We start from the raw sequence: 25,604 nt of genomic DNA on the forward strand, positions 1-25,604 counted from the left end.
AAAAAACTGAGCGTTCTTTTAGAGACAATCTGAGGCATTCTGTTATCTTTTCATTTAGTGTTTTAGTAGCAGCTTGCAATTGTTTTCATCGTCCTTTCAATTTCAATACCAAATAGCCTTCGTTGATGTTATTACTCTTACGAATGAGCACAAGTGTCCTGAGTAGTAGACATGCACACCTTCCTTTCCAACAGTACCCGCACCTATGCTGATCCTTCTTCTCCGTTCCTATAACGTGGAAATTCAAACTTATTTCTGACTGTACATGTGACTTTCACTCCAGTATTCCTACTGTCAATTACTCATATAACCTGACATAAACAGTTTACATTTCAGACAAATTATCTAACAGTTCAGTGAGGTAGTTGCTTACATAAACTTCAGACACTTTTTTTATTTTGTTTTGTTTCATTTTTCAAGACAGGGTTTCTCTGTGTAGCTTTGGAGCCTTGTCCTGGAATTCACTCTGTAGACCAGGCTGGCCTTGAACTCATAGAGATCTGTTAAAGGTATATGCCAGCGCCTCCTGGCTATAAACTTTAGGTTTTATTTAAAACAAAAACTAACTAGTTTTTTTTTTTTTTGCAAATCATCAGAGTGCATTTTTGTTTTAAACCTATAGTCATTCTTTAATATGACTTTAATAGTAGACAAGAATAAATGTGATATAGAAAAAGTTTAATAGAGATCATTAAACTTATATTGGAGTTTTATCATTAACACCATCTTTCAAATTTCTTTACCTTTTGGATTCTATTCCCATTTATGAAATATACTATGTATTCCACGATCTACAATATACCTGTTACTGCTTAAAAATCTTCATAGATTCTAAAGTTAATGTTTTCTTGGCTTTTAGTAAAACACTCAAGTTTATAAATTCATACCCGATAGAAGTAAGGGATCCTTATCTAGAGACTTCTTCACATGATCAGATTCTCCAGTCAACGAACTCTCATCGATTTTCAGGTCATTGCCTTGAATCAGTATGCCATCGGCCGGAAGAAGATCACCTGAAACAGAAGGCAGTGATATGCTGAGCCGTCCACAAATTCAGCACAGCTCTGCAACTCACAGGTGGATGCAGTGCCCTGCACTGCTTACCATACTTCACTTGGGCAATGTCTCCGACAGTAATGTCAGCTACCGGTATCTGGATGACTTGACTGCCCCGGATGACGGTGAACTTCTGCTCCTGCTCGATTCGACTTTGCAAACCTCGGAACTGTTTCTCCTTACTCCAGTCATTGAAAGCCGTCACTAACACCACACACACCACCGACAGGAGGATCGCAGCTCCTTCAATCCACCCGGTTTCACCCTCACCTTCTTCTTCGCCGACAGAGACTTCTCCACAAACTATTCGCAAAGAAACAAAGTGGCAATTTCAAAAACCCAGTGACTACTTTCAGGTTTTTTACTTCATCAGTTTTACTCAGAGCTTTGAGCACCACTGAACTCAACCCCTCTACAAAGGTTCCTAATGAACCTTTCGGAGGGTGCCAGGAAGGAGGAAGCATGCGGAGAAGACCAAACTCCAGCCTCCAGGAAGTTCCGGGCATGCTTCTGCAATATGTAAGGCTTCATTCCAGGGAGACCCAACGAAGTCAACATTTCAACTTCCACAATTTCAGCTTTCTATTGCCTGTCAGCTATGTCTACACTAAAGTCTATAAAGTGTGCAGCTGTGTGAAGTCTAAAGTGTGCACACCATAATTACACAGAGCTTTGTGTCTGAGACTGCCAAGGACCATCCGAGTCTTCAGCAACGCCTAAGGCTGTGGGGCTGTGAGGGCTGCTGTGACACTGATGCTCGCTGCTAGACTCGTCAGGGTAGTGGGGGCTGAAGAAAGACAGGATGACCAATACCTTTTATTTGACTTTAAAAGGCAGGGTCTCTGTGTGTAGCTCTGGCTGACCTGGAACTGACTATGCAAACCAGGCTGAGCCAAACTCAGAGTTCCGTCTTTCACTTCTGCCTTCCTGGTGCTGGTATTAAAGGTTGTATTTAGGAATATATGTATATGCACAGATGCACGTGACAATTAATGAAAAAAAGAAGACAAGGAGGGGTATGAAAGGGCCTAGAGGGAAGAAAAGGAAAGGAGGAAAGGACGTTAAATAGTTATAATCTTCCAGAATAAAATCAAACCAAGGATGAGGCTTGCCATTTTGTAAGGGTTTCCTGGAGCATTTAAGGCTGTCTGGTACCATTTTATCAACAGAAGAGTCACTTTCAAAGCTGAAATCAAGCCTCTCATACTTGATCACTAAATATACACAGTATCTAAATCCACAAGCCAATTCCACCTCAAGATGCCATTTTCTTTGCTCATCTGTAAGCAGCAACCGAGTCACATCTTCAGGCTAGTGGTCCTAAGTTAGTGCAGTCTACCCTGTTACTTCCTCTCCCGTGGTTAAGGACCCCTTGGAGTCATCCATGATGCTAGAATCAACGTCTTCCAAGTCTCTGCTACTGCTGACACTTTCCTCCATGAACCATGATGTCCTTTATGGCATCTTGGCTGATGAATTCTTTCCTTAGATTTTTCAGTTTTCTTTTCCTTTGTCAAATTACCTAGGAAACATGTTTCTTAAATAAAGATACCCCAAAATTACTTCCTGAGTCCATAGGCTGTAGAACAGATGATGAACAAGCAGATGTAGAAACATTCGTTTTACCATACACCTTCACTGGAGCTCTTGAGTGAACAGGTGCATTGTTACTGAGCAATAGAATATATATAACACAATACATTAATATATAATTATATATAATTTAAGTGTATGGTATTTTAAGTATTATAGTCCAAAAATGGATATATCCTATTTATCAATAACTTTATTGCTACAAACTGTCAATGATCATCCGAGTGTTCAATAGCTCCTTTTAGTGTGGTGGTTGCTGAGATGTGGAAAGCTGACTTTCATGCATGTATAGATCCGTAAGCACAGGGAACCTCAACAGTGGGCTTGTTGGAATAGATGCTCCATGAGCCAGGCTTTGCTATTCCATTTACAGAGCACAGGCAGAGTAGGCAGAATGAGCCTGCCCTTGGAAGCCGGGCACTGAAATCTTCTTTAACTGCCAACCCTCTGGTATTTTCTTCCCAGATAAGGCTGTTCCATTCACATTGAGACAGTCTTGTAGAGCCAGGCTCCTCAGTGCCACCAGCTCCATCTTCTGCCAAAGTGGTTCAGCTTCTGCATCGGCACCTGACCCTCAGGCTGGGATTAACCGAGAAGGGCCCTTTATTTAAGCCTCATGAACCAACCTCAGCGAGCTTCCAAGTTTTCTTCTGCAGCTTCCTTTCTTTTCTTAGTCCTCAAAGATTTAAAAATCAGGGCCTTGCTCTGGATTACATGTCGGCTGACAGGAATGCTGTGGCTGGCTTCATCTTCTTCCCAGATCATTAAACTTTTTCTCTATCGGCACTAAAGCTGTTTTCCTTGGTTACCATTCGTGTTCACTAGAGTAACACCGTGCAGTTTCCCATAAGAAATCTCCCTTTGCACTTAAAATGTGGCTGTTTAACGTGAGAAGCTATCTGCTATTATTACAGAGGGCAGACAAGATATAAGTAAAAAGCTAAAGGTGATGTACAGCCGGCAAATCATTCTCAGTTTTACTACAGTGTGGTCACAGCTTGGCTTCTGTAGCACGCAGTTAAGCCGGCTGAATCTCGTCTGTTCCACCACATGAACCTACTGTGGCAGACACTACTTTAGGAAACCAAGGTAGTTAGGGAGCGAAGAAATACCAAGTTTCAGGTAAGGCATCAATAATTAAGCATTCATAAGTTCATGGCAAAAACATAACATGGTTTTTGTTTTGGTTTTGGTTTTTTGAGGCAGGGTTTCTATGTGGCTTTGGAGCCTGTCCTGGAACTAGCTCTTGTAGACCAGGCTCACATAGATCGGCCTGCCTCTGCCTCCCAAGTGCTGGGATTAAAGGTGTGCACCACCACCGCCCGGCTAACATGGCTGTATATTGCAAAATAAAGTGAGGCTGAATGAGCAGAGAAAGTTGGTCTAATTTGCCCACAACATGTCAAATGGTCATCAGGGACCACCAGCATACAGATGGAAGGAAAGAGAATTCCAGGGGGAGACTGAAGTCAGTAGGAATTGTTGAAAAGCAGAAAGGTAAAGGACCTGGCCCTTGTTTGTTGGGGCTATAATCTAATCTAGTCTAAGACTGAGTCAGTGGTCCATGGCGATCCTCTGAAAAATAAAGAAGGGATACACACGCAGGGAGTCTTGTTTGCTTTTCTTTGTGTTTCAGCTCCACAGCCCATGCAGGCTCAAGCTCTCCATCTTCCGGCTCAGTCTCCCACACACTGGGTTACAGGTGCGTGCTACCATGCTGCCACTGACAACACCCTTTCCTGAAACTCAGCTTTGGGCGCTTACGAATTCACCAGAAGGGATCTATTCTTTGGAATACTACATGAGATTATGCTCTCTGAGCTGAACCGAAACGTCTGAAGCTACTGGTTGGACAAGGCGAGAAGAAAACTGAAACTAAAAACGAGAAAATAAGCAACTGCAGAAACGGTTAAGCGTATTCCAGAAGTGTGCAGAGACCGAAGGAAGAACCTGGCATGAGAGGCTACAGGGCAATCATCAGTCTTGGAGAGGAACATGTGGAACGCTTGAGGAAGAAAGGATAAGCGTAAGATACACTTGGGATGAAGTTAATAATCACACACACACAAAATATTTTGGAAGCTATCAGAACTCAGCTTTCAGTGGGCACAAAGCATTCAGTTATCTGAACTTGTATTTTAATTATTTTCAGGCTAAAGAAATGACCGACCGTGTCATTGGGTACAATAACCAATTCAGGATTTACATATGTAAAGAGACCCCCATACACATTAGAGACTAACTCTGAATTAGATCACGTCTGGATTCAAAAACACATAAAAGCTATGATAATTAGAATGTAATGGCCTCCATAAACTCATAAGGAGCGGCGCTATTAGGAGGTGTGGCCTTACTAGAAGAATATGTCATGCAGAGGTGGGATTTGAGGTCTCATAAATGCCCAAGCCAAATCCAGTGTCTCAGTTCACTTCTTGCTGCCTTTGGACCAAGATGTAGAACTCTTAGCATCTTTTCTAGCACCATGTCTGACTGCGTGCCATCGTGCCCCACCATGATGAGATAATGGACTGAACCTATCTTGTCTTTTAACAGTGTGTGACTGATTTTTATATGTACTTTCCCAATTGAGCCATCTCCTTTGCCCTAATGTAATAATTTGACTCATATATACCCTGAGAAATAATTACCACAATCAAGTTAATTAATACTTTTAAACATTTCCACTTTAATTTAGCACATGGGAATATCTATACCCTAACTCACATAACCAAAAGTTCTTTGAGTCAGTCCTTAAGAGCAAGAGTAAAGGGTCCGCTTGAGACCAAAAAGTCTGAGAATCACTGACATCAGATACTAGTGACTCAAGAATTATCTATATGGCACATACTGTATTTCATTGCCAAACAGTATTAGTTAGAAATGCTGTTAATGTAGATTTCTTTAAAGTCACTATGTTTCGATATGAAAAAGTATCGGGATGACAGCATACGGGTAGTACATATACAACTCCTAAAAATAAAACAAAGTGCAACTACCAAATAACTTTCTACCATGGGACAAAAGCCTAGGTTTCATCGACTAGTTCTACTGGGTTCTGAAAAGGCTTTAGGATAACTAGATTGTCATCTCAGATGTATTAAGCAGAACTTCTAAGACATCTGAGGAGACACTTGACCTAGACTTTGCTCCTAATAATCCTCACACCACTAAAAATAAAAATTTCCTTATAGTCTTGGAAAAAACTGCTAGTAAATTTTTTGTATTAATTTTTAACTAAAATCTAGAATATCAATTTTCAATATTTTATAATAAAGGTTGGGTAATGGAAAACTGAAAAATTCAGTTGTATGTTTTAAGACATGCAAAAAGCATGCACACACACAAACAGATGACTACACACAGGCAAATATGGACATTTTAGAATCTGGAAGGATTCTGAGGTATTTTACAGTAAATTATTATTTCCTTCTGATAACCTTGTCTTCAATTTTTTTCCACAAACAAAACAAACCACACACCATTGCTTGAATAAAATTTTATTTGATTTTTGCATAAATACTGAAAATATATTATCAAAATATCTTCTACCTGCACCAGTGAGTCTGATGCAGGGACAATTTTATGTCCTTATGAAACAGATTACAAAACCTGGATATATTTTTGGTGCCTTAACTGAAAGAATGGTCCAGAATAGTAAGAACTGGTTTTGAACAAATTTTAACAGTACTGTTGCTCAGAATTTCTGCCCTACACTGTTTAAGATATATGGATATTCTGTGACCGACTTCCTTAAAAATTAGTAAGACACATGTGTTCACACAAGTCCTAAGCACAGCTTTGTGAAATTTCTTTTGTATTTTACCTAGCCAACTTCTAGAGCTAGTAATTTTTAAAATTAAACTGATCATAGTACAGAAAGTGCAAGAAAGAAGCTTTCACAAACAAAACATTCTGAAATCAGTCCTCTGATGTCAAATACTGTGGGATATCTTGAATGTAGTATCCAAAATCCAGGCTAGATTCTCCAGGGTACAGCATACAGTAATGATAATACCCATTATAATAAAGCCTTTTAGAAGGCAAACAAGAAATTGAAAGATCACATGAGAAGCACAAAAAGAGCTGGATAGACACAGAAGCTGATCTGCATCTCCAATGCTAGACCTCCTCATGGGTCACAATGTCCCCCACAGACGCAACCTTCAAGAATCCAAAACACTCAACTATCTAGAACTTTTTGAGCACAGACACAATGCTGCAGTGGAATACTCTAGCCAGGAAATTGTGCAGATAATTATTTAAAATATTGTATAAAATATCTTCAGGCATATATGTCTGAATCATAAATACATGTGGCATTTAAGAGAGGTCCTTTCTTCAAGAATTTCATTATGTATTTTGCAAATACCCCAATTCAAAGACATGAAAAGTCTAACACCTTGATCTCATGCATTTGAGTATAAGGGAAAAATAATACGATCCTCTCACTAAACCTGTGTGGAAGCATTTCTATATGAAACAAAATCAAAATGTAAAAACCCGAACCCTCAATATCAGGCTGTATCATACACGTGTAGTGCCCAAATGTCTAACTATGTTTACATAAGACACATGCATGGAAGAACAATTAAACTGTGATTCCCTATATGACACAGGCAACACTGAAACTCATGAGTTACTGTGAAAATCATTTGGGATAACATATTAGAAGTGCTTAGAACAGAGCCTAGCACACAGCAGTCAATAAGTATTCCCTAGCTTTATTATTATTATTACTTATTACATATTAAGCAAATTCAGTGAACTAGCATCACATAAAACATCCCCCCTGCCATTTACTTACGTGCATTATCCCCTTCCGGAGGTTGATAAAAAGAAAGGCCCAATGATACTATGGCTGCAATTTCTAGTATAATTAAAGTTACATCTTGTAATGCTTCCCATACTAATTGGAGAAAGGTTTTTGGCTTCTTAGGAGGTATAAAGTTCTTTCCAAACACTGTTTCTCTTCTTTCTAAATCTGCAGGGTTTCCACTTAAACCTGATAAAAAAGAAACAAATTTGGGTGAAGTCTGACAACACTAAAGTGAAGGTATCCACTCTTTCGAAGCATATTACTTTGTTACACTTTAGACTGATTCCCAGGCCCATAGCAGAATGCTTCCTTGTGCTCTTTAGTCTAAACACACAGGTAAGTCAATGAGAAACACACAGAGCTTTCCCTGAAGCATATATTTTAAGTAGCTAACCTAAGAGTGGATCACATGGGCTGGGATGAAGCTCAGTGGTAGAATGCCTGCAGCATGTGGAAGGGCTCGATCTCAGCACTGCAAAAATACCTTTTTAAAATAGCTTTAAAACTCCACTTTCACTTTCTTAGCTGCTTATTTTGACCATCCTTCTTATAGACACCAAGATACCAGAACATTTTATGACAATATGATAGGCTTTTTTAATGTTAAAATATATATATATATATATTACACACAAACACACACATATACACACACACACAAGGCAGATTTCCTTTAGATACTGAATGGTGGCTAGCTAATCAGTAAAACACTTTTTCTATACTTATTTACTTTTTAAACTTTTTTTAGCTTATTTATGAAAGGCAGCAACAAAGCAAACAGGAAAGACCCACATTACTAGAAGGTTTGTGTCTTCAGTGTCTCAGTTCATCTCAATGCCCAGGTAAGCAGGAAGCTGAAGAGACATCAGACTGCACTGCTGGGCCAAGAGACGAACATACAAATCCAGTATCACGACTGACTTTATTGAATGTACCAAAAGAAGATTTGAGGATGCTCTTGCCAGATGTTAAAGATGGAGTCACCAGAACAAAAACAGAAGACTGCAGCAATAAAGATGACACTGGAAGTCTGGGTAATTGTTTAGTCGCATCAGTTACCTCATGTTGAGTAGGAAGGAGGATGGGTTCTAGTCTGCCCTGTGCTGGTCTCCACTATCTAAGAAATGTGTATAAATATATTTTTTAAAACTCATACTGAATGGAAATTATCACTGATCATAAAATTAACATCTGATTAGTTTAAATATTACCATTATAACTATAAAACATTAGGTCAAATCTATCTTTTAATAGCTACAGATAATGTTTTATGTTAACATTGAAAAGTCACAAAGTTAAAGAAAGCAAAATGAAAAGGAGGCAGCTCTAAGGATTTCTGATTCTTCTAAACATCATACATGGTTAGGTGGGCTATGGTGGGTCACGCCTTTAATCCAGGCACCTGGGAGACAGAGGCGGTGGAGCTCTGGGAGTTCCAGGACAGTCAGAGCTGTCACACAAGGAAACTCACTCCCACAAAACCCATCATATATGGTTAAGCATATGCTTACAACCCTCAACAATGAGGTTGCTGGGGAATCAGAAGACCTAAGATACATGTCCCATACTGAAATCTTGTGTCACTTTGCTTCTCAGGGGCTGCAGGAGTGGGGGATGGGGGTGGGGAAGCAGTACTCTTTGTTGGAATAACTTACAAGGTTGTTTTAAAGACAAGGAGAGGGCATTAAGTTTGTACATCATAAATTACAGGGTAAAGTTTATTATGTAGAGAGAAGACAGGTTACAAATTTGAGTACTACTAAGTTTCAAGCCCATTTGGAATAAAATCTTTAATTTTATAGATTTAATAATCTTAATATCATGAGGTTAAGTTTTGTGAATTGCCCAAATATGCTATTTACTGATCATTAACTACTTACAGACACTGTTCCACATGCTGGGGGGGCCAGTTCTACACTCAGCAAGTGTAAGTTACATTGGAGAGAGAGACAAACACAAAGTTAAAATTAAGAAATTTAAGATACCTATAATTCAGTAAAAATGGTTTTTAAACGGCCACCAGAATTCTCTCAGTGGACACTAGCCTTTCTAACAAACCACCATCTAAATGAGTCTGAATGATAAAGAGTCAACCATGAGAAGACCAGAACAAAGCATTTCTAGTAGCATAAATGCAAAGGCCAGACAGAGATCAAAGCAAGGTTTAGTTAGGAAACAGAAAGCAAACCATTGGGCTAAGGTTCAGTGATCAAGGAGGAAAGAAAGAATGAGTCAAAAAGAAAGAAAGGAAGGAAGAAAAAAAAAAGACCCTGAGCCCAGCTCACGGGGAGTTCACGGAAGACCATTTATTACGCACTTTAACTGGGATGGAAACTACCTGAAGGTTTTAAGGCAGGGAAGTGATAACTAGTGTACAATTAGAAAGGTCATTTACACTGCCATGTTGGAGTGCTCCAGGGAAAAGACCGGTGAGGCTGTGGTACAAAGAGACAAAAGTGCTTGATTCTGGGTTTTGGATGCAGAGGCTGAGAGGAGTAACTGGATCTGCCAGGTACTTGGAAAGCGATCAGACAAGATGAGGAATGATTGGATGTGGGATGAAAGGGAGTGAGAATAACGAATGGTATCTAGAACTAACTTTTAACATTTCTTTTTTTTTTTTCTTTTTGCACATGAACTTGAATGGGGGTGGTTTAATGGAATGTTTGAAGCTAGTGGGTTTAACTGAAAAGCACAGCTAATGTGTGTGTGCATGTGAGTGGGTGGTGGTTATTTACCAAGTAGGGCAGGCCTGGGGAACTGCTGGGCTAGTTAAAGGGGAAGGAGGAATTAATAGTTCTGTTTTGTAGATGTGAGCAATCAAGTTGCTGTATCTAGTAAGCAGACTGCTAGTCCCAATCAGAATTTCTGTGCAAAGTTTGAAACAGAGGGTTAGCAACACACAAGGATTCTGGAGACACTGGCTCCATGAGAGCTTCCTGAAAGACAGAATAAGCAGGCAGGAAGGATAAAATGAAGTGTGCAGGGGAAGGATGCACACCAAGACATACCCCAGGGCAGAAGGAAGCTTGTCTGAGCAGTACTAAAGGTTTCCATAAGAAAAAGGTTTAAAAGATGACGCTGATGTGATATGCGAAAGCACAGTAAGATAAAGGCAGAAAACTATTTTCTTTCATCAGACAAAAGACAATGACCTTGATTAAGAACCTCCTGTAGCGAAGTGTGGAAGAAAGTTTGATTAGAAGGAATTGAACACACAATAATAATGAGCAAGTAGAAACAGCAATATCCATTGCCCCCCCAATTATGATACAATGGAAAGAAATATACTGGAAAAATGACTTAAAAGTGTGTATTATTTGTATTTTGTGTTTTCAAGGATAGGTGGTGATATTAAAGCAAGGTATCTACCAAAGAAAATGAGAAAAATTGAGTAGATGACAGAAATGACATAGGAAATCATGATTATTATTAAAGTAAGACCTGTGATGAGGAAAGAAGGGATGGAATTCAGGCTCAGGGTATCAGTCTGACAGAGAGCAGGAAGATGTTGCCACTTCAAGAACAGTAGTGGGTGATGAAACTTCTTGGCCTTAGTTTTTAAACTACAGAAGTAACAAAATATTAAAAATAACATCAATAATACAATAAAAACTCTGCTGAGTTTCATGAGCTTGGCTGATTAGAGCACAGTGGCAACCAGGTCAAGGTCAAGCACAGGATTGATCTTCTAATAGCACAGTTAGCTTCATAAAGAAAAAAAATACAACCACAACTCATACAAAGCAGCATCAAAACTATACACTTTACATGTCTGTATCCATCAAGGTAGGGAGTAAAAATAGCCTAAAATTGATCCTATGAACAGATAATATAGATCATCAGTACTATCTACCTGACACTTCAACGGAGAAACAACAAAATTCAATTATATTAATTATATCAAGAGAATACGGCATCTCAACAGCTGATTCCATGTTATGAAAGGGGGAAGTTTGTTGCAGTGTTTGAAGCAGGTGGGTTTAGCTGAAAATCAGGGCTAATACATTCCACATACAACCAGAAACTGTGACTATGGATGTATATATGTGTACATATACACATATGGGATTGTGGGACGGCTATAGTGAAGGTGACTACCCTATGTGGGAGGAAGGATGCAGACTAAAAAGTATATGGAAATGTGTTCCTTGTTTCAGCATTGAAAGAGGAGGTGATCCCTTACCTGCCCTCAAACTACAGATCCACCCATCTAAAGTCAGATTTAGTATTCTTTCCCATATGGTACATGCGCTAGGTATTATGGAAAGGTACTGAACATACAAGTTAAGTGTCAGGCAGGATGCCTTTCCTGGCTCTTGACCTTAACAAACTCAGTATGGTAGGAGTGACTAACAAGCAACCACCCAGACACACCCAGTATATGACAGATTAGATGGCACTGGAGGACATACTACGGGAATCCATGTGGGGAAATGAATCCAAACAACATTTGCTGTTTCCAACATGAAGAATCAGAAACAGGAAAGGGGGATCAACTTAGCAAGGTCAGGTAGAGCAGATCACGAGGAGAGCTGCAGGTCTCCCCCCGAGAAGTCTAAGGGTCACTACAAAAGCAATGAGAAACTATTCGGCTTTACGAGAAAAAATGACAGTGTATGGAAGAGGCACCAATTATGACTCTAGCTGAATTTTCATATGACAAGACAGTGAATCCCACCCACAGGGTAAACTGACCACAACAGGGAAGGAGACCCTGTTTGTAAAGAGAAAGTTAGGAGTTATTATTTTCAAGACTTAAGACCACTTGAGAATGGGGGGAAATTTTCACATCAAAGTCAAAGTAGCAACATGGGTAACAGTTTCAGTAAAAAGGTTTTAAGAGTTTCAGTAAATTGAGATGTGGGGAAAGGATGAGGAATTGGGCTTCCTGGGTTGGAACTGCTAACATGGGAACCACCAGCACCCAGGTGATGGCTCGTGAAGTCAAAGGTAACAGCAACGGATGGCTTTGTCCAAAGCATCAATCACCAGAAACCTGCAGAACAGTAACAGCCTAGGAAAGCACAGGAGGGGAGCAACAACGTCTAATAGCAAGAAGAACTCCAGGAATATGTTGGGGAGACGGAGAGGGAGTATTTGAAAAGGAATTCAATCTACTGTTACCTAAAACTTAAACTTGGAAGCACAACAGACAACCAAGGACATTCTACTTCAGGCTCACGTTATGACTTTTAAAATTATATCCATGCTACTAGATGGAGAACTAGTGAAAACAACCTTTAAAAAAATCTCTAAGAAACAAAAACAAGTGACCAGTGCAGGCACTAAAATAACATGTAATTCTCTACTACAGTGTCAATACATTTCTAGGACAAGGTCATGTAGGATCACAGAACTCACAGGCATAAAACCATACATGCTCGCACACCGTGACCATACAAACACTGGCTGAACGTCTGTACTAATCTGTAAAGTCAAGCACAAACCATGGGACATCAGAGCATTTTTGTACTAGCCTGTTAAGTCAATAGTGATTTATCCCTAGGGGAAGGTCAGTTTTCTCAAAGAGTTAAAATATATCACAACACGAAGACACGGTCAAAGTCCGGCAGTACAAGCAACTTACTTCTAGGGAGTGCAAACATGAACTGTCACTTAAAACATGGAAACTAGGCAACCAGCGACAATGGCTATTGATCCTATCCTGCTTCCCAATATATCTTCGTTTGTTGCTCTCTGTAGTCATCTTTTGCCTCCTTTGTTGGTTTTTCTTTTTGTTTTTTTAGCCCTTCTTTTACCTAATCTCGACAATTGTTATTTAAAGAGTTCAGTTTTACTTGACTTTTCCCCTTTGTGGTGCAAGAAGCCATGCTTATTAACTCAGCATCTGTCTTTAGTTTTGATGACTTCAGTGTTCTACTACTGCGTTTAGTGTGGTATTACTGCATGACAAATACGACACTGGAACTAAGGCCTGCATTCCCGAATCTACAGCAGTCTACTCTGCCATCCAATGTAGAGCACAAGACAGAAGACAGGGAAGCAACTGTGAAAACTAAAGGACTGAGAAACGGGATTTAGAGTATGCACGAGAGAGTCAACACAGGAAAATACAATACAAGAGAAAAATACTTTAAGATAATCTTATGCGTTAGGATGTTAGATTGTTCTGACATAAAACTACACTCTGAGATACATGCTTGCTCTAAAAGAGGTAAAAGATATACAAATATGACATTTCAAGTCTCAACTTCATTTTACCCTGAACTTTTAATTTCAATCCCCTCAAGAATTATGATGGTTAATCAAAAAAGATGGAAAAAAAAAACTCAGTAAGCTCAAACACGTTCTACTGGCCAACACATTAGTCATATTCTTGAGAACAGGTTCAAACAGTCCATTTTTAGAGGACACGTGGTAAGTTAGTGGGATAAACGAGGAAGTAACACAGCTGCCTGGATAGGAAGGACATCTTTTTAAAGGATGTAGTACTGAAACCACAGCCTGGATCGTGAACACTTCCCTGAGGCCGTTCCCTCACCTCCCCACCACCAAGTACCAAGTGAAAGAGTACCTCTGCCATGAACTCTTGCTAATCATTACTGCTTCCTTATACCTCAAAGCCAACAGGCCAAGGAATCATGATAAGAATCCTTAAAACTCAAGCCAACATGAACCTTTCTTCCTTTCAGTGTTGACTACCTGAAATATTTTGTCATTAACAGCAAGTTGACACATGAAACCGTTTATCTATCACGTAACTCCAAAAATAAGTTTGTTTTTCCACTGGGGGAAAATCTACTAAGAAGAGAACAAAGGCTTCTCTTTCTCAGTATCTCAGCTCTAGTATAAGTTAAACGAATTGAACTTTGATAGAAAGCAGTACACTGTGTCAGCTAAAGCATCCATTCAGAATGAGACCACAGCTAAAGTGAGCTTGGGCTTTTGACCTTTTTTGGGTGAGGGGTGGCATTTTTGCCTATAACCTAGGATAAAGGAGTTTTAAGGATAAAATTAATATTTATAAGAAAGCACAAATAACCAACTTAGCAAAAAAATGTTACCTAATATAAGTGCTATAGTTTCTGCTGTTGCTATTCCTAAGAAATGTCTTGAGTTGCTCCTAAAGACATTGCACAATCTAACACAGGCATCTCCAGCACAAATGATTCCCTTTCCCATTCACGGCTCTCAAGCTGAATGCACTAGCACTGTAAATTTAATTTAGTCACTATACATCTAACTTGGTCAATTGTCTGTCTCCCTTTTCTGAAAATAAAGTGCAGATCTTTGCTTTATTCATGCATATAAGCCCGGGGCCTAGAAAAGTACCTGCTACATAGCAGACACTTTCTAATACTATACTCAAGCAAATTTATATTTCAGTAAAATTTCTGAGTGCTAGATGTAACTTGATTTTACACTTAGAATTTTCTTCTAACAGCTGCCAATGCCTTTCCGTTTTAGGGAAATATACGGAATCTATGAACACATGAGGACACCAGGTCTGATCAAAGGCTGAGCCAGGAATGAGTCATAAACAAAGGGGCTGAAGGGACAGGGAGTAGCTGTAGTTTTAGCAATACAACCCACGTCCTTTGAAGAAATATCTCAGTTCTCATTTTCCCTGAATATGAATTCTTCTAACAACAAGGTATTTACTGTCTAGACACACCCTTGGCTACATAAGCCCCAGCTGCTTACTTTTAATCCTGACTCATTATGATTTGGCTGGTTCATCAGTGACACAATGTTAGACTTTGGAGTGAAATATTTCTAATAAGTGAAAGCTATGAAAAGTCCTTTGGCAATATTTCTATGAAGTTTGTGCCATTTTGGTTCTATTTTAGTAACTATAAAACACAAATATAATGCTTACATTGAACCATTTTGTAATTTTTAAAAGGAACATTTCAAAATGACAAATTAATTTATATAGGATCTATAAAGACCAGTTTGTACAAATTTTAGCAAACATTCATTCACAGTAGTATGAAGAACGTGATCAAGAACTCTGTAAAACTAGAAGAGGGGAAAAAAATGCATAACTTCATTTAATGCCCCAAGGCACAAACAATAAAGATAAAATGTTAAGTGTTAATTCAGTTCCCTAGAGACCATTCATGGCTTCTATCATGATGTCAAGAGTAAATAATCTCTTCTTCCCAGAATTTAAGAGATGCAAAATTTCCAATTAATTCATTAACTAAATCAAAATCAATGTAAAATACTACTCAAAATTAATCAAAGAGAAATGCTCATGAAAATGACACGGCATAGGAGAGGAATATTCAGTAATTAGGAAATAAAGACTCTAATAAACAAAATACAAAAATATAGTTGGGGGAAGGGCAATCATGTATATTTGAAACTGAAGCTCAATATACAGCTTTAGCAGTGCTGGACATCCTACCTAGGGGTTTTGTGTACTAGGTAAGGGCTCTGCCACAGAGCTATATCCCTACTCACTCAATATGCCTTTTATGAACAAATGCATGGGATGAAAGACCTTTAATATTTCTTATTAATTTGCTGATCATGAAGTATTCATCAGTTGGATTTTAGATGAAACATAGTACGTACATACAGGCAAAGAAAATTAATAAACCTACCAATGGTGAACAGCATATTAAAGTATAATCTAGCATGTCAAGACTTTAAGTAATCTCAAATCATGTTCACATAATGAAAAGCTTCAAGTTTTATCATATTACTAAGGTATAACAGGAACTCTACAATTTATGACTTGAAAAGACAGAGAAAAATCTTGAGAGATAGCTTGCAGAAAAAGACCTCAAGCAGTGAGATGACGTCTTCGGACAAGGCTGAGGATGGACAGAGGTCTGCAACACTATGGTTCATCATGGAATTCAAAGAGCCTACTTATCACAATTGGTAGTGAGCAATTCACATACAACTACACAAATATTTTCAAATATGGTATGATTTAAATTCTTGAATAATTTTGAAAATTACCTTCTGTTATTGCCATCAACACTAGTACTATAAAAATGTTGGGAAAAACAGCCTTCATAATTTCTCTATTACTGCCTTGGGAATATATATCGGTATTAATATTTTAAAATAAAAATTTCCAATCTTACTAAAATAAATTGTATTTATTTACTGAACATTTATCCTCATGTCTAGAGCTGCTCTTCAGGATGTCACATAATCAAATACAGGCACCCCCAACACTTCTGCCTCCCCTTTCCATTAGCTTTTCTCTTAAGCATATGGTATCATCACACTACATATTTAATACTTGTTCACTTTCTTCTCTGAAATCTGGGAATGCTCTCTTCAAACTCTGTATCCATCATTTTATGAACAATAATATCAATATATAAAAACCCAACTTTGTCAGTTCATTTCAAATGACACAGTACAGCAAAGTCCATACTGTAAAACAAAGAACTCATGAAACTAAAGCCGTTTTAAACATAGGGAAATTCAACATAATTCGACCACATAAATGTTTACAAAGCGAAAAACTTAGAGTCACCTAATTTAAAATTGTGTGTTCAGGCCTCATCAACCGATTATTAAAAGTTTAGATTAAGTCCCATGAGCGAAAACAACTTTGACGGCTACTGGAAATGAGAACTATTTTAAGCTTTGGCAAAATGAAGGCTAGTGAGCAGTTTATTTCCACTGGATCCCCTGGGGGTACCACTTTCAGCTCCATCCTCTATATCTCCAGTGGAAGGGCAATCTTGTTATTGTAAACTGGAGCACTAATGCAGAAAAAAAGCACAAACTACTTCAGCTTGCCATTCTGCAACACAGAAGTTTAACATACTGTAGCAATCTGAGAACTCGTTACTAAAATCATGCAATGGCCAAGACGATATAAACAGTATGCTTCCATCTGAACTGAATAAACAGTATGCTTTAAACCAGTGAGTGACTAGTCAACACACAATAAAACCTACCTTCATTGGGAGATGTTTTCAACTTGGTGCAGATTCCATAGACATCTCCATAGCTTTCCTGTATTTTTCGTAATGCATCTGTGGACCTGAGCTCCATGAGAGCCCGCAGCTCTGGAAGCGTAATTCCAAAGTCTCCATCATGATTAGCTTCTTTCAAAGAGTTTTTCACACCACTATATGCAACTGAGTTGTTTGCCATGTCGCCCATCACAAGTATAATTTATTAGGAGGAAAATGTTTCCCAAAAGAATGAAATTTTCACTTGGTATATTTCCAAGCTGAAAATCTTTTAAATATGAAAATCTTCCTTAAACCAAACACTCATTGTATGTCTCTGTGAAGTAGTATCAGCAGCAACAATTCCCAGAGAAGTATCTTGACCACTGGCCCATGACTTGTTTCTTCCTCTCAATCCTGAGATGCACACATCTGTAAGAAGAAAACATTTAGGTGTTAATGGTTCATCCTCAAGTGTATTATGCATGTACATAAGCATATTTCTTAAATGCCATCAGGTAACAGCAGTTATAAGTATTTGTGAACTGTGCCTTCGGATCACAGTGTAACTACTAGATAAAAAGGGTGCATCTAGTCATTAGAACTCACAATTAAATGTAACGGCACAGCATGCCTGAATTCCGTGTCTGTGTATTACTATTATTAAGTTACTGTTGAAGTGCTTAGCGCCAAGTGGTTAGTTCCAACTTTGCTAGCTGCTTTAAATTCTTCCTTTCATTTAACTATTAAAACTAAATACTATCATTTCTTACTCTATCCAGAACAGTAAGGCTAGATGAATTGAGTTTTTAGCTAAACTCAATGGCTGAAGTATATTAAGTTGAATGGTTTCAAAGCCAGAGTTCCTTCTTACCCATGAGCTCAACCTAGCTTGCTAAGCCTTTTCACATGGAACAGCCTGTGACAGCACAAAAAGCCTAATAAACTGAATGTGTACAGTTTCCTGCACTGCTCTTTACTACTCTGCCGCTCCATTGTCCCGTGCCTTTCTAAAGCTGTCTTCCACACGGTTCCCATCAGGTTACCACCTCAGGACTTCTGTCTACACCTTAATCCTTCCCGCTACTTCATTTTTTTTACTGCTTTATCTACATGTTACTCTACTCTTAAGAGTCAAGAATTATGGCAGATCATGACAGATAATAAAAGAATGAGCATCATAATAAAACACAGAAAGGTTAAAAAATGAGATAGCTAATAAAAGCTAGAGAAACTGTTTTCATTTCTTCACTGTACTTTCATCTTTTTAACTGACCTAAAAATGACCTGTCAATTCTTCATCTAAGATGCTAAAGATGGGATTTATAATATTATATGGTAACTATACCCTTTCATGATCACCATTATCCTAATTGCCTGGGTTTAAACTCTTATCTTTGAATCCATCCTTAATGTTTCATCCAGTGACTGAGTCTGGCTGAGCCTTCCTATGATGACATCTCCTTCATCCAAGCCCTTGGACATTTCCCCACCACATTGTTTTAAAGGCATCCACGGTCAAACTTCAGTTAACTGAATCAACTTTTCTGCCTCTGAAGCAACTAGCCCTCCAACTACTTAATAAAATCTCTGGCAGCTGGAAAAGACACTGGCTAGTACAGTTACTTTTCATCTTTAAGACCGACAGATGGATGGATGTATACCATGGTTTGTGGTCCACATACTTCAGCCATCATCAAAGTCAACTGAAGGGCTGTTTATAACAACAAACGCTGGGGCCTACATCTCAGGAGTGTTGTTAGGTGTAGCAGAATTAAGCACATATGCCACAGTTTCCAGACAATACAGGTGCTATCTGCTCAGGGAGCATCCTGAGAACTACGGGAATGGAAGCTGCTTGAAAAAGGTAAGCACGTCTACCGGTGAGCTGAGGAAAGCTTGTCTGCCTTGGGTTAAATCTGCAAGAACACACAGTGGTGGATTCTGGAAGGCACTGTCTCTCAGTGCTTCTCCCTCCCACTTAGCAGCCCTGCCCTACACTTGCCCAACTACTGCCATCTTACGCATCCCCTAGGCCAAGGAGGTTCCCACCTACCCACATAAATTATTGTAACAGTCAACTTAAAAAACAACAACAACTGGAGACTAGTTATTAATCGTCAGTTTCCATACTCAAATTTGTTGGCTAGAATATCACATCAACCATAACACAGATTAATTATTCTAAGAGGTAAAATAAAGATTCTTGTCTGTGTTGGGACAAGGGTATGTGTGTTGTCCACTTGTTCTTGGTTTCCATAAGAGATTTCCTCCATAACTCCTGGCTTACTATTCTACCAATCGCCATGAATGTGATGATTCTCCCTGAGGCATTTTCCTAGAAACAGAGAACAGGTTTCTTAACTTTTCTGCCTTCTTTTTAGGAATGGCATAGCTATATGCCTCGTATATGCTAGAGGAGATTTAATGCTATAAAGCTCACTGTTGTTTAAAGTACCTGGAGTAGAGGAAAAATGTCAATCTGGGCTCAATATTAGAATGCCATTGCCATCACACAAAATCATCTTCCATTTAGCTATTTTTTTTGAGCTTTATAATACAGTGTATTTTTATTCACCTTCCATTACCCTCTGGTATCCTTTCTCCTTTCCCTCAGAATCCTTCCTTCCTCTCTCACCTAGTCCCCCCGTGGCGACTTACTCTATTAGAGAAAGGACACGCTCTCTACTGCAAAAGCCATCAGCAGTAGTAGCTCTCCCCGTCTCACAGGCACCTCCCTCTATCCATGGGGCTGATCTTGTGCAGATGTCCACAGCTGCTGTGTTCTCATGGCTGCGAAGATAATGTCATTATCTAGGTGGCACTGATTCATGAGATGCTTCCTCAACTTCTGGCCCTTCAAATTCTTTCCACTCTTCTGTAATATTTTCATGCATGTGTGCGTGTGTTGTGATACAGATGTTCCATTTAAGGCTGAATGTGTATAAGCCACTTCTTTTCAACACTCTGACCACATATGAAAATGGCCTCTGCATTAACTGCCACCCTCTGCAAAAACAACTTCTCTGCTGTGCTATTCTATAATAGAAGGCAGTTTGCTCTCATGCTCATTTTAGGAAAGTAACAGTAGCTCTTTTATTTTTTATTCTTAGGTAACAGTATTTGTTCTCTCAACAGATTTGGGTAAGATAAAAGAATGTTATTCATTGGATACCCTTAAATTCCTTAAGAAAGGGGATAATATTGAGCTAGAAGAAGCCGTGCTGTGCCCCTAACGCTAACAACACTGCCTCCCCTAAATGTTCACACTTACTAGGTCACAACGGACATTTCTGTTCGCTGAAAATAAAGAAGTCCAAACATCAAATATACTGATTTATGTAATCAAATCAATTATCAACAGACACTGCTATGGATTTTTGTTGTCACCTCGACAGCCTTTTCCAGAGAAAACCATTCCCCCATGCTCTCTCCGCTTCAGAAATATGAATGAGACCGAACAGACTGGCAATGAAACTTCCAGGATGCCTCTGTGTTCCCAGCTTGGATCTTCTTACTGAACTTAAGAAGAGTTGCTATGATCATCACCTAGTACTCCATGATCTGACAGGGAAGGCATGTAAGGCTGGATGATGGGCAGATGCATGCATGGATGGATGTGTGCTTTCAGTCCTGGTTTACACAAAGAGTAATGTCTGTCCTGTCCTTGGTTTTTTCAACAATTTATCAAGAAACTGATTTTAGAAGTTGAGTTTTCTATTATCTTATAACCACACAGCTTTGGCTGAGTATATGATTGATGTTCAGTTCCACTAATACTAAATAATAAGAACACCCTTCTGAGATGTTCTGAGAAAAGATGTTCAGAAGAAACACCAAAAAATGCAAGAGCCACTGTCCAAATTACATATCAGGCTGTTTTCTAGTTCTAGGTTATCTATTACCCCCTTCTCTTTGCTTTTTTCCTTTATTCACTCATTCATCTATCTAACTAATCTATTTTTTAGCCTCAAAGTAACAGCCATGTAAGAGACAAACTATTTTGGATGCAAATACAACAGAAACCAGATCACCTATTCTGATGCTCTTTGTTGTTCAGAGAATTTTCACCTTCCATTTTAAAGGTTTAAGGGGAAAAAAGTGAAGTGGAAGCTGAGACCTCAGAAAGGCGATGTCTTAAAGAAAGCACACAACTCGATGTAGAACACTCAGCTTATAAACTTTACGCCAGAGTAAACGGCATTTCTGATTAAGTCACTGTTGGCAGTCTGAGGTTTTCTAGAAAAAGACGGCTGTAGCCTGGCACAGGACAAAACAGCTACAACCATCAAGTGGTGGGGCAGGGAGTAGGTTTTTACCACACATGAGCTTGCCTAGGAATGAGGTACAAAAGGCGGCTGTGAAGTCCACCTGCTAAGCGAGGTTCAGGGACAGCACTGCCAGTGTACAACTTCAGTTCTTTTCAGACGTAAAGAACATGGGGAAAGTTGTATGAAAGTTATCTAGCGTCAGCACAGGTAACCAGGTTTTAAAAATCATTTACACAAGCTAAAAAAAAATGTAGAAGAGCTAAGTAACTGATGGAATGAAATATGGAGTCATAGAAAACACTCCATGATATGATTTTAATATATGCCAACAAAAGATTCCTGTAATAAAACAGGAAAAACATTTGCTGATACAACCAATAGTATTAGCAGCAAGACTTCCTTTTAATTGGGGTTCCCAAATCTTTAATGTTTCTAAATGTATGCTAGTGAGCTGAAGATGTGGAAATTGTGCTTATTCAATATATAAAAATTTAAAGCAGAATAATCAGCAAATGTTAAGTAACAGGATCAGGATCTAAGCAGACAGATGGGAATGAGGCTAAATTTAACTGGCACACATGTATGATCATCCTATATTTAATGTAACTGTATAAATATGATGTATACGAATGTATCAGTATTTATGAAGGACAAAGGACCAGTTTATCAAAAGCTAAACGTGCTAACTTGATATTAATCAGCATTATCATGTATAATAGGCATCAACCTTAATCACATAATCAGGGTATTCTTCCTAACAATGTGCTAATATTAAGAAGGTCTACCTGCCATCCAGCGAAATGATTGTGCTCTAAACCTAGCCATTAGATAGGTCAAAGAACTCAAAAACAATTTGGAATTACAGCTCACCAAAGAACTCCTTTTTCTCAGTCTCCTTTCCCTCTCAGCGTGTGTGGATATATGTATGTAAGGGTATCAGAATAAAATTAATTTTATTTCCTTTGTACTTTGACAGGCAGTTAGCAGAAGGGTCACCCACCTCTGTAACTGCCTTTTACCGTGGCTAGCATTTTATTGAGAGCTGCTTTGCAAACTAGAGAACCAACCTGCCACACTCAGTTTTCTTCAATTATATTCAAGTCAGAGTGGACAATCTGAACCTAGTACTCTTAGACCAATGGTTCTCAACCTTCCTAAGGCTGCGACCCTTTACTACAGTTCCTCACATTGTGGTGACCCCCAACCATAAAATTACTCATAACTGTCATTTTGCTGTTATGAATCATAATGTAAATATCTGATATGCAGGATATCTAATATGTGACCCCCAAAGGGGTGGCGATCCACAAGCTGAGAACCACTGACTTAGAGGGTCCCTGGAGAGGGTGGGTAGGTAAATACTCCACATTAGATTGGATCAACTGCCCACTCCACTGAGAACCTACCAAAGGGAAAGACACATACTAGGCTACCGTGTCTCAGAAAGACACTGGACTCCTCCACACTACTTCAGAGCTACTTCTGTAGAAGTGCAAAAAACACCTTTCACTGGATTCCTACCCTGAAATCCTGAACCCTTTCAGTAACTGAAATAGTCTTTTAAGAAGTGGTAATGACTTACTGTCAACTCTCAGGCATTACTGTAACAGTGGAAAGAGTATGCGGTCTGATACTATAGTTTCGGGGAGCACATATTTTAAAATCACGAGTGGGAGCTTCTTTTACAAATAACAGTGGGCCGGAGAGATGGCTCAGGTGTTAAGAGTCTAGGCTCACAACCAAAAGTTACAGTGTATTCAAATTATCTCATTAAATCAATTAGGAAACCCAAGGGAGACTCAAATTTAATTTTACCCAGAACTCCTGTTTTATACTTTTCAAAGGACTTAAAGAAACATACTCACAACCTAGTCAGATGAGTTAATTCCTATTAATGTACACACACGTACACACACGTACACACATACACACACACACACACACACACACACACTCACCAAGGATGATCACATTTATACAGAACAGATACAGCAGAAAGCAATCACTGTTCACAATGACTGATTTATAAACCTCAAAAAGATTTGTGAATACCATTTTTACTCTTCTCAGTAGCTTACTTTTTCTCTTCTAGAAGACTACTCCAGGCAGAGACTGAGTACTGTACAAGTAGCTGCAGCTGTGCCAAGCTGCAAGCCCCAGCATGAAGGCTTCAGCAAATGTCTTAGGGTGGGGGTAGATTATTAGAACAGAGGAGGACCTAGCGTGTCACTTGTCACAGCTGTTTACACACAGCTGGAGCAATCTGAGTGGTCTCTAGTCTTTCCCACTGAACTGTGTGTGACCTCAGGATAGAATCTGTCCTACTGATTTTTAACTCTCACTGTATCTGTGATATACTGAAGGTTCAACGTTTATTGACTAGAAACACTCTCAGTTTATGAAATGAGCTATAACCTATGAAAAAGCAGCTCTGCAACAAAGTAATGACAATTCAAATAAAACAAAACAGAACCTAACAACATGTTTAAAATACACGCTAAGTGCATTATGATTTCTGAGAAAGCACATGAGTTTTCAAACCATCTTGGTATTAAAGATGTACCATTTTTATTTCCCTTTGAATCTTTTTAGACAACAGAAATTACAAGTATTCAAGTCTGTGCAGGGTGACACTGCAACAGAGAAGCAGGAGCACTAGGGTCTGAGTTCAAGACAGCCTGGTCTACACAATGAGTGGCCAACTAAGGCCACACAGTGAGACCATGTTTCACAAACATACATGTACATATACATACATACATACACACACACACACACACACACACACACACACACAGTGGAGTCTCAAATGTATTATACACTACTACTGCCAATGACTTTGAATGATGGCCCTAGATCTTTGAGAGGAGGCCAAGCAACAATTTTGAGCTTTAGTATGTCATAAAGCTTGGAGGATAAGCATGTTTACTTGAGGAATAAACTGTTAAAAAATACTCATGTCAAATAAAAACATATTAAATCAGCATAGGAATTAACTAAGCCAGTGCTCCTAAGAAACAGGGATACTAAACTGTCACCTACAAAAGACCATTTACTTTCCCCTCCACAATAAACTTATTCCACTCTAGCGTCTCCTGTGCCCAAGAAAACACTGTCTAGGCGGCCAGTAATTCCCACGTTCCTGAACCTGAAGAGCACAGTCTTTCCTATTTGACGTCCTAGCGACCTCTGCTACCCCTTTGCCACTCTCCCGACTTGAAGCTTCTGTTTCTGTAATCCTGCCACTGCTGGATTCTTGTTCCCAACACACGGCCATCTCTGGTTGCATGTTTTCACTGTCCAGAGCTTGCTGGTCTTTTTGAACTGTCAAGGAAATCAGTGGGAGGGTTAGGTGATACGGTAACTGTTTTCATCTGGTTTTTAGTCACAAAAAAATGAGATTGGCTTTTTGATAATAAAAATTGATTTGCAAGTGCAACTGCAAGACTTCTGTTTGTTTTTCTATTATCTCAGAATTTCACAATTCAATTAAAATACACTATAGCAGTCTGGCTCACAAAAGGTGTAGGGGGAAAAATCAGTTTCCTTATCTTCCCTACAACGTCACTCTCATTCCCATTAACTTTTCATCTATAACAGTGTATGCCAGCCTAAAACAAAGCAGGGGTATAGACTAGCCACTCAACCACATCTCTGAAGCTGTAGGTAACTGCCATTTCCAGCACAGACTACTTGTAGGACGGTAACATTTTGAATGTCAATGATCGAAGGCACAGATACCTGGATGACAACTAGAGAACCGTTTGCCTTCTGGTCAAGTAAGTTGGTAGACTCTGATCCACCAACATGTCTGAGAAGATTGGCATAATCTTGCAAGGATGTACCTACAGAATCAACAAACCACAACCTCTGAATTTAATAAACCATGATAAATTCTCAAGTTAATTCCACATACAGCAGATCTGTTTCTCAACTCCAGTGTCTCTAAGTAACTCTTGCAGGGCTCTTGGG

The 25,604-nt window shown here is 39.0% G+C and overlaps 1 protein-coding gene across 4 annotated transcripts in view; it reads right to left on the reverse strand.

The window, feature by feature from the left end:
• Positions 1-25,604, reverse strand: part of Atp2b1 (ATPase plasma membrane Ca2+ transporting 1) — a 103,767-nt gene that overhangs the window by 36,236 nt on the left and 41,927 nt on the right. For all 4 annotated transcript variants that reach the window (XM_013350327.2, XM_005358125.3, XM_013350328.2 and 1 more), the window contains exons 2-5: positions 17,365-17,793; positions 7,454-7,651; positions 1,105-1,359; positions 888-1,013 (exon numbers count right to left, since the gene is read on the reverse strand). In XM_013350327.2, coding sequence (XP_013205781.1) covers positions 888-1,013; positions 1,105-1,359; positions 7,454-7,651; positions 17,365-17,572 — 787 coding nt within the window. In that variant the 5' untranslated portion in view covers positions 17,573-17,793. The remainder of the gene's footprint in view (positions 1-887; positions 1,014-1,104; positions 1,360-7,453; positions 7,652-17,364; positions 17,794-25,604) is intronic.

The sequence above is a fragment of the Microtus ochrogaster genome, chromosome 24, assembly GCF_000317375.1.
Source record: "Microtus ochrogaster isolate Prairie Vole_2 chromosome 24, MicOch1.0, whole genome shotgun sequence".
In the NCBI taxonomy this organism is placed as follows: domain Eukaryota; kingdom Metazoa; phylum Chordata; class Mammalia; order Rodentia; family Cricetidae; genus Microtus; species Microtus ochrogaster.